Source organism: Clinocottus analis, unplaced genomic scaffold (genome assembly GCF_023055335.1).
Source record: "Clinocottus analis isolate CAN_PGR_092001 unplaced genomic scaffold, fCliAna1.0.p SCAF_25, whole genome shotgun sequence".
NCBI lineage: Eukaryota > Metazoa > Chordata > Actinopteri > Perciformes > Cottidae > Clinocottus > Clinocottus analis.
Genome location: NW_027175987.1, coordinates 5,187,309 through 5,197,127, shown reverse-complemented (window position 1 = coordinate 5,197,127; position 9,819 = coordinate 5,187,309). Strand labels below are relative to the sequence as shown.

General features: G+C 39.7%; 1 protein-coding gene across 1 annotated transcript; it reads left to right on the top strand.

Annotated features, from left to right (window-relative positions):
* The first annotated feature begins 193 nt into the window (after positions 1-193).
* mindy4 (MINDY lysine 48 deubiquitinase 4) lies at positions 194-8,077 on the top strand. The gene is made up of 19 exons (XM_068591767.1): positions 194-307; positions 384-583; positions 895-1,014; positions 1,096-1,316; positions 1,413-1,656; positions 1,754-1,989; positions 2,108-2,166; positions 2,270-2,379; positions 2,482-2,598; positions 2,693-2,784; positions 2,980-3,081; positions 3,321-3,384; positions 3,760-3,825; positions 3,920-3,987; positions 4,102-4,165; positions 4,457-4,618; positions 6,676-6,856; positions 7,127-7,205; positions 7,393-8,077. Exons 2-19 carry the CDS (start codon positions 524-526, stop codon positions 7,439-7,441), a joined length of 2,094 nt encoding a protein of 697 aa, XP_068447868.1. The 5' UTR covers positions 194-307; positions 384-523; the 3' UTR covers positions 7,442-8,077.
* Positions 8,078-9,819: the final 1,742 nt, after the last annotated feature.

Sequence of the window (9,819 nt, the reverse complement as noted above, 5' to 3'; positions counted from 1 at the left end):
AAAAAGGAAAGGGCCAACACTGGGATCAGAAGATGAGAGAGAGAAAGACATTTAAATTCCAATAAAAAAACAACATATTGTGATCATAAGAAGCAGGGGAGGAAAAAGAAAAGAAACTACCAGAAACTTTAAGGCAGGAGTAGAACATCCTGCAGAGTGGTGGAAATGGACACATTATAGTAGGAGAATCCATCAGGAAACTCGGACAGGTGTTTACGTCAACTAACTCCAAAAGATGGCAGTAGTGCAACGTTAAGGATACCCTTAAAAACTAAAGAAGAAGAAGACCCGCTTGCCCATCGCCATGGTACTGCACATCGCCGAACAACATAGTGAAAACACACGTATTATAACTGTGTAACTCACACCGGTCTCTCACACAGATGGACCCTCTCCGAAAGGTCCAGGTCGTGCGCAGCGCACCCGGCAGCAGTGTAGCGGCTCCCCGGACCGTTAGTTAGCTAAACGAGCCGCGTCTCGTCGGTTATCTTTGGCACAAGAAGGCCGACACGCTCCCACCACCATGGCCGTGTCAGTGGAAGAGACATCTGCGTCCGTTGTCCGGGAATACCTGAGTCGGAAGGTAAATTACGCTGACGTGAGCTAGATAGTTAGTGGGTGAACGGTGCTGAGGGCTAAGCTAGCGTTAGCCCCCAGTCCAGCAGTGGGGACGTGGGTTTAGCTCCACGTTAGCTTAGGTGCTACGATGACGTCTGTGACTCTGTACTTGTTGTGCCATCAAGAGTCCATGAATGAAACACGGTGGGTTTGTGTCACCACCGACACTATGTGTGACTCTGTTTAGGAAGAACTGTGGTCACAGTGTCGTAGCTCGCTGCTAACGTTAAATGGTAAACAATTTCCCCCCACTAACAACACGACACTTGTTCGCAGGGACTAAAGAGGACGATCGCTTGTATGGATGAAGAACTTCCGCGCACAAAATCCAGTATCAACAACAGATCACATCTGAGGCAGATCCTCAACATGGAGTGTCTCTATAAAAATAATAAAGTAAGTGGTGCAGCTGGAGGCTGGCTGCTGTGCTAGTGGCATGTATAAATGAGTCTGTTGCTGACCTCTCTGTCTTTGCAGACTCAGCTCTCTCCCCTGAAAACATTACTGGAGATTATTGTAAAGCATCACGTCGAAGGCCTTAAGAATGACCAGATCACCGTCAGTAAAAGTAATCCCCTGCAGTCCGCTCAAGCTACGAACTTGATTCATAATCCTAATGCAGTAACAGCAACAGTGATGAGTGACACAAAGACAGAGGATCAAACAGCTTTTGTAATCAGCAAACACACCAAATTAAGGTATTTCTCAAGTGTGCTTTTTCGATACATTATTTCGTGGTGTTTTGACTTTTTGAAAGTTGGTTTGAACATATATGGGATTTCTCTCGCTTACAGTTCGGATATAGGACAGATCTACCCGTCTCAACCTAATACATCAGTATTGCCTGAGACAGATAGACTGTCTAATGACTCAGAAGATCATAAACGCCAGCCACTGATGGCTTCCCTCCAGGACAGTGATAGCTTCATTAGAAGAGAACCAGAAAAAAAGACTTCCACCACTGAGAAAACCCAAAGGAGCAGAATTAATCGAAACAGACGTGGCATGATTGCTGGACCAATAGCTAGTCCACTTCAGGTACTAGACTACTGATGGAGCTCTTAAAAACCTATTGAATCATTGTATTACTCGCATTCATCATACTCTGTTCCATTACTGATATTTTTCTTTTCAGGAATCAAACAAAAAAAGGCAGAATCAAATGCTAGAAGGGCCCCAAAAGCTGCTCATAAGAGGAGAAAAAAACAAGCAGTCTCGGGATGGACTTTTAGTGACTGACGTACATCAAAAAAGCTCAGAGAGCGGCCTAACTGAAATCAATTCAGCTGACTGCTTAGGAGGGCAGTGGGAGTCGTGGAGTGCACCAAACAGCTTTGAAAAAGTGCAACAAGACATACGGACAACTACAAAGTAAATTGCTTTAAGCTAATTATACTTTGCATGTGGCAAAGTCACGGTTTTATACTGTTGAAATAATGTGCTACATAGTTTTATTCATAGGTTTGTGTACATTGTGTCTTCTTCTTAGAGTAAAGTCTTTGACCAGGCCAAATATGGCTGATTTGGATGTGGCTGAGATGGTTTTAGGTGAGTATGTAGAAAAAAAGGCTGCATCGATTGGCTTTACCCTTAAAAAAATAAATAAATAGTGGTTTGTATTTGACAAAGCTCCCCCTTTGTCAATTTCCAGATGACATTGATGATGATGAGGATCTGCGAGAACTCTCCAACGTGTCCTTTCAGAGAACCGTCGCAGAGCGCAGCTTCGCAGGTGGACCGATGGACCAACATACTGCTGTGGTTGGTGGTTTACACCAGTGCGCCTTTAGTTATTATTGCTGGTAACAGTTACTGTGGCTGCCATTCATCTTCTGTTTGTTTTCTGTTCTTGTTTTACTCCAGGAATTGAAAGTGATTCTCATTGGTTCAAGCATGAATTGTTTCAATATTGAGTGGAGGAATCAAAGTTTCACATTCTCAGAAACGCACGATCTGAGATATGGAATTGTGCAGAAAAAGGTTGTCTTTACTGTGCCCTCCTTCTAAGATTCTTTAATGCATTCACTTCATAAGCTTTATTGACGATATCATGTACTGGGTATGCGTTTTCTAGGGTGGTCCTTGTGGAGTTCTGGCATCCATCCAAGCCTTTGTTCTAAAGAAGCTGCTATTTGAAAACGTTGAAAGCGGTAACACAGGCCTTCAGTACGTTACCCTTGAGTTCAGAGCTTTAAGCCATCATGTTAACCACCGAATGCCCTATTATAATCACTTGGATGCTTTTTACAGCCATTAATTCACATCAAGGCATGCTTTGTGGCCACTATTAAGTATTGACCTCTGCGTTTGGTATTAACTGTATTATTACTCCACACGACTCAACTGCCACTTTGTTCTCAGGAGGTTAAGACCTTCCAACACAACCAGAAAAAAGTGTTTGGCTTTAGCGGCTACTGAAATCCTGTGGAGGGCTGGCGAGGAAAAACAAGCCACAATTGCAATGTAAGACCATACTTAGTAACAACTAAATCCTCTCAATTCAGACCAATACACAGAACCTTTTACCAGTATTGAAGTAGGTTGAATGCATGTGAATACCTTGTGTAGCTGTTTACGGCGAGAAGCCAAAGTTCAAATCAAACCCATTGATTTCAGAAATGCGTGATGAATCTGCTTTTTCAGATGAAGCCTCGACTTAAACTATTTGGGTGTTTTTCTTTTACCTCTATTTATTTCAACAGAAATTCCGGGAGGAATCATTTTACCCCAACTGGACACTACAAATCTGAAGGAGTCCTTGAAAAGGTACAGAGATGCTACATGCACATTTTTTGGCAAGGCAGGTAGTAAAGTAGACTCAAAAGAAATTTAGATTTACCAGCATATCGATGAGAAGTTATGTTTTACTTTTATACCTCAAGTATTTTCTAACTACATCAGACAAACAGTCTTTAACAGTGAGCTGTTTTTTATGGGGTTGAAGTTGTGGATTATTACCATGTCTGAAATATTATTGTAGGAGATTCGTAGCCATAATTGGATTTGCTTAATGCATTTGCACATTTGTTGTTTTTTGTTTTAAATTAACGTAATAATTCAAAAGTAGCTTTGTCAATACTATCAAATTACAAAATTTACTTTTTACAAAAACATCTGTTTTCTACTCACATTGTCTTCTAGATAACATGTTTCACAGTGGATAACGTCAAAGACCTGCAGTTGCTTCTGGAGCGGCATATCGATCAGGCCAGAAACTTAATATTGACTTCCTTAGTTTAATTTTATATGTCATATTAACAAAAGAGTGCCAACCTTTTTGCTTTTATCTGTTATTCCACAGTTTGAGACTGGGGTGCTGGGGTGTATACTACTCACCATATCTGCAGTTCTCTCTCGATCCATTGAAAAGTATGTCATGGTTTTTTAGCTCAATGACTGAACTAAATGTGCTGTGTAAAATTCCGTATTAGTGAGATGATAAAACCTCACTCTTATTGGTCTTTCTCTTCCTTCTGTCTTTAGAGTAAGGGATGATATGGACGTGGACACCAACACACTCATCGGAGCCCACGGCTACTGCACTCAGGTTTGTCCTGAAACTAGAAATTGCGAGCTAAATTGCGGGAGAGCTCTTGGTATCGTGTTTGTTTATGATTTTAGAATTACACTTGTTCATGAATAATGGAAGTGCAGGAACTAGTATTAATGGCATTGGTTAAGGGACATAAGTGCATGCAGGACTTAAAGTAGGTTGTAAAAGGGATCTCAGTGTAAGACACAAAACAAGAGTAAGAATAGCAATAGTACTAAACTTTACTGCTGTATACAGAAAACATATTCTGGTTTCTAAGATTGCTTTTATTTTTGGGACCAACAGGAGCTGGTCAACCTGTTGCTCTGTGGCAGAGCAGTTTCTAATGTCTTCGACAATGACATAGAGTTGGACTCGGGCAATGGCAACATGACTCTACTGAAGGGAGTCAAAGGTCACTGTGACGTTGGCCTGATGTCCTTGTTTGAACACTATAACATCTGTAAGGTGAGTAACATTGGTGGCTCCTTGTCTTTGAGATATACATTTAAGACAACAACAATTCTGAATTCAGACAAGATGACAAGATTGGGATTCAGTTTACATAACAAGAAATGTACCGTATACTATCAATAGTTGAGATATATATATATATATATATATATATATATATATATATATACCGTATACTAAAAACTAAAAAAATACTAAATAACCACACCACCTTGGAGGAAGGAGAACCCTTTGGTCCAGACTGTTGGAGTCAGTAAAGTCTCCAAGATCTCCCTCTTACCCTAGCCTCCAGAGACTCAGTCTCCTCAAAGATGGCACTCAAAATGTTAAGTACTCTGAGGATGTTCAAAATATCAAAGAGATGACAATGAATAAATATTAAATGTCTTCATGTCCAAAGAAATTGCAATAGAAAAATTAAAACAACCGCAGGGGGAATTCTTTACTGTAATTATGGGCTCATCTGTGCTAACCATAATTACATGAAAGAATGTTCTTTAGACTTTTTTGAGATTGATATGATAGTCAACAACACATACACTGCCTGAACATGTTTATTAAAACGACATCCCACTCACAAGAGAGGGATAACAAGAGAAAATGGGGAGTAACAGGCTCTGCTGTTATCAAGCTGTAACATAGCAACAAATCAAATTGACTGTGAAGTGTAATGTTTACCGGAAGCAGAAGTTGAGAGGAAGTAGAGCTATGAACCTCCCTCATTTTGGAATAAGATGTATCTGCTTGACATTTTCTCCTCGCTGTATGCACAGGGTTTTCTCGCCTCTGGCTTCTGGTGTCTACCAGAAGCATTTTTATAGTGGTTGACCCCAGAAACGTCCCAAAAACACAGCAAAATGAAAAGCAAAGAAAATACAGGCTGTGTAGCCCCTGCAGATACATACACCGCCACACACTTGATGATTGAGAGGGATTAATACAATGTGCTGTCTATATCAGTGATTCTCAACTGGTATAGACAGTTGTTGGTTGTGGGCCTTTGCCTGGGTTAAAATAAAATACATGCTTTTTTTCATCTTATGGTTTTATTTTTGAATGGACTTCTTATTGCAGCAGAGTGTTGTTATTTGGCGGGCTCTGGTTTCAACTTGTTTTGCACTCACAAACCTTCCTGATATGGGGGAGACTCTGGGTTTTTAGGATAATTAAACAGCCTACTGAATATAAATTTCACAACTGATGGTGCTGCCCGCATGACAAGGAAAAACTTGAGGGTCGTGAGGAATTCTTGACAAAACTCCAAATGCAATTTGGCACCATTGTTTTTTGCATCAAGAGGCCCTGGCAGCAAATGATATGGTCCCAGTGCTTTTAGGAACATTAAAAGATGTCATCCAAGTGGTAAACTAAATTAAACGAACCGCAAAGAACACCCGATGTTTTCAAAAACTGTGCCAAGATGTTGATAGTGAGCATGTACAGATGTTTTATCATTCCGAGGTACGCTGGCTATGTTATGTATGTTTTAATACCTCGTGTTCTGTAGATGCACTTTTTGTTTTTTAATTAAAATGCAGCTGATTAAGTGTAAAAGGGAATGATTCCTCTCTGGCATCGCCACCAGCTGGTCGTTTTGGTTTATCATTAAACTTGTTCTTTGCATACATATTCTGTACTATCTCAGGTTCAAACTGCACCATCTTTTCATTAAATCAATTTGAGTAGTTGAGAATGTTCCTCGATTTGTGTCGCGCTTGTCATTAAGGTGTGACGGTGCGTCCCGGAGCCAAACCAGTTGAGAACCACTGGTCTATACATTGTTTTATTTTTTAAGAAAATCTTTGTCAATGAAAAAAAAAAAGAAATGCTAAGTATCGTTCATATTTTCAAGTTTTCTACATATTAATTTGCACAGGGAATACACAAAACATGTACACAATGTATTATTCCGATGTGTTAAATGTGTTATTCTTCTACCCTGAAAATCTGTGTCTCTATACTGGCATGCACACATACATTGACACTTCATCACTCATGGGTCCTGGTATTTCATAGATTACTTTGCTCTTTTGGGTTGTCCTCTCTCTCAGGTAGGATCTTACCTGAAGACTCCCCGTTACCCCATTTGGGTGGTCTGCAGTGAAAGCCACTTCAGTGTGCTGTTTGGCCTGCAGAGGGAGCTGTTGACCAATCAGGGCCAAAGTCTGGAGTTTGAACTCTACTATTACGATGGACTGGCCAATCAACAGGAGGAGATTCGCCTCACTGTCTGTATGTACATCACTTGCTCTGCAGTGCACGTGTCCTTTTTTGTGTGGTGGTGGTTTATGTTTCTTGTCATCGTCTCATGCCAGTGAAAGACCATTGAGAAAAATATGCATGAGGGTTTAGTTTCTGTGACTGTGATTTAATTTTGTTTACCTGCAATTTAAATAATCTGGGTCCTTCTTTTATTGATGCTCAAGTAGAGTTTAGATATTTTGCTGGTGCCCTAATTAAATATCTTAACTGAAAATGTTAATTAAGCGTGTGCATTTTTAGCTGTTGGCGAATCGACCCTGAACTATCATGATGGCGACACAGATCTCATTCCTCCCCTGGAGCACTGTATCCGAACGAGGTAATGATGTTTTGGCATTTCAAACCCACAGACCAACACCCACATGTACAGTAATGTCTGAAGATGCTTTACACAACCACAAAATGTGTTGCAGTTCAAATTGCTTGCATACTTTAAATACAGCTTGAAGATGTAGCGAGTCATTTAGTCAGCTTTAAATGCCTTAAACTGTTTGTTTTGGTTTCAGGTGGAAAGATGCGTTTGTCAATTGGAATGACACAGAGCCTATTCTCTGACTGAACACATGGTTTGATGTCTTTTTAACTATGGGACATTACATTTGCATCACTTATACACATTAGATATATATTCTTCATACATAATATTTACTATTTACCTATATAGTTTAGCATTATCATTTTGTTCTCTTGTTAGTGATACCCAGTGTTGTTCTGCCAGTTGTTTACATGACAAAATGGCATCACACACTGTATGTACAGCTGGAAGGGTTTGGGCCCAAACTGGGATATAGAATGTCATATCAACCATAAAGTGTCATGCAGTTGACTACAAAACAATGTTTAAGATCATGCAATTCTCCTTAATAGTAGTAAGCATGAGGTAACTTTTTTCTTAAAATGTGCAAGTTTGGAGGCAAATATACTTTTGTTGCTGATATAATATGTAATTTGCTGCAAGATGCAGTATCGACCACAGTGGCCTTTTACTCGATTTTTTTTACAGAAAGATATAACAGATTGTAACTAAATTAATGAGTTCCCATGTGATATTATAGGAGCACACAAGACCTGTGTGTGTGCGCGTGTGCGTGTGTGTGTTTGTCAAAGAGAGTGATTGTTAAGATAGACCTAATGTGGAACAGAAAATAGTCAAATTAAGATTCATTTATATGTCACCAAATCATAATAAAGTCTCATTACACTTTTCATATACTGTTGCAGGTCTCGATTGTATTCTTTATTTCAGAATTAAAGAAAGTAATTCACACCTCTACTTTCTCCACACAGTGGTTGTTGGCTGGATTCAATTATGTATTTTTAGTTTTTGTGCCGCTTTTAACTGCCAACCAAATAGAGAAAATATTAAGAAGCTACTGTTGTGTAACTTCAGTATTTGTCCCAAGTTTTTGTGTCTGTGGTTTGTAGGGACACTTTAAAAAGAAAAAGAAATTCGGCCCAGTTTTGAGGAGAACTCTGCAACTGGCAGCCATAAAACAAACTGCGAGGGAAAGTGAGCTGTGTCAATGCAATACGTGTGTTTTTTCCAAAAGTCTTGGGTCGCTCCTTCTGTAAACATCACTGTGCTTGCATGTATGTATAATAACTTTATTTATATAGCACCTTTTAAAAACAAGGTTTACAAAGTGCTTCCACAGATAAGCAAAGCATACTTAAATAGCGGTAAACCAAAAAAAATCATACCATAAAGGCGTTGAATACAACTAAACCCAAACAAATAGTCAAAAAGAACAGTAGAAAACAAATATACAAACAAAAACCATGGGAACAAAATAACTGCATAATAGATCATAAATGGACGACATCACAAAAATCATTTTAAAGATCTTATTGACTCTGCCAGCCTTTTCTACTCCGGTAGGTTGTTCCAAAGTTGAGGGGCCCTGATGGCAAAAACACGGTCACCCTTTGATTTAAGCCTTGACTTCAGAACGGCCAAGAGGGCCTCACTGGATGATCAAAGCTGCCAGTTGGCTCATATGCCGTTAACATTCCAATAATGTATATATGTATGTATGCATGCATGGGTTTTTATCCAGTCATTCATTACATACAATACGTAAAGCCACAATCTAATATACAAAGCAGAAATACTGAAAAGGTATAGGTAGAAGCACAGTGCTGATACATCCCTATCCTAAATTCTTATGAATTAAATCGGAGAACTCTTTGATAGTTGAACATTTAGTTAAATCTTACACATTTTCCCAGATAGATTAACACACTTTAGACTAATTGTGAATCAACTCAACTGTGTCACATGTCAGGGGGAAAATGCAAATTCAGCTGAAAGATGCCTTGCAGTTAATGGTGCATTTAATCTTTTTGCCATGGCGTCAGAGCACACAGTGTGGGGCATGCGGAGTGGGTGGCAGGGAGGCCTGTGCCAACACCTCCAGCACATGCGATCAAAGACCCTTCAGCTGGCACATAGACAGCTGCATCAATTTCCACTTCCCATCAAACTGTCTTGTGCAAATTGGACCCGAGTCTACATAATATCTTGGAAATGCCATATTCGGGTGGGGGGGGTGGGGGGGGTCAACACAAACAAAACATCTACGCAACAACACAATGAAACAACAGAAGCTGCTTTCTTCATTACATCTGTCAAGTCAATAATATCCACGATATTTCCATTTGGTGCAATGAAAACGCGAGAAGAGCTTTGACGATTACAATTCATTCATCTTTCAGCTGTCAAATTCCTAATGGAAGCTGTATTATCTAAACGTATATCATTGGTGACTCATGTAGGGATTCATGCATTCAAAAAAAGACGCAGGAAGAGCCATGAATTAATCATGAGACATGGAGCGAATCAATGAGCCCATGACAACAATTTTACAGCCATCAAGACTACTGCAATCACTATAAATAAGGTGGCTTGTTGAATGAGGCTTTGGGGTTTAAGA

What these genes read in the sequence shown, in the direction of transcription:
- mindy4 (XM_068591767.1), top strand. Translation starts at nt 524, where the DNA reads ATGGCCGTGTCAGTGGAAGAGACATCTGCGTCCGTTGTCCGGGAATAC. An exon ending in CAATAGCTAGTCCACTTCAG is followed by an intron (nt 1,657 to 1,753) that starts GTACTAGACTAC and finishes TTTTCTTTTCAG; the next exon opens with GAATCAAACAAAAAAAGGCA. An exon ending in GGAGATTCGCCTCACTGTCT is followed by an intron (nt 6,857 to 7,126) that starts GTATGTACATCA and finishes GTGCATTTTTAG; the next exon opens with CTGTTGGCGAATCGACCCTG.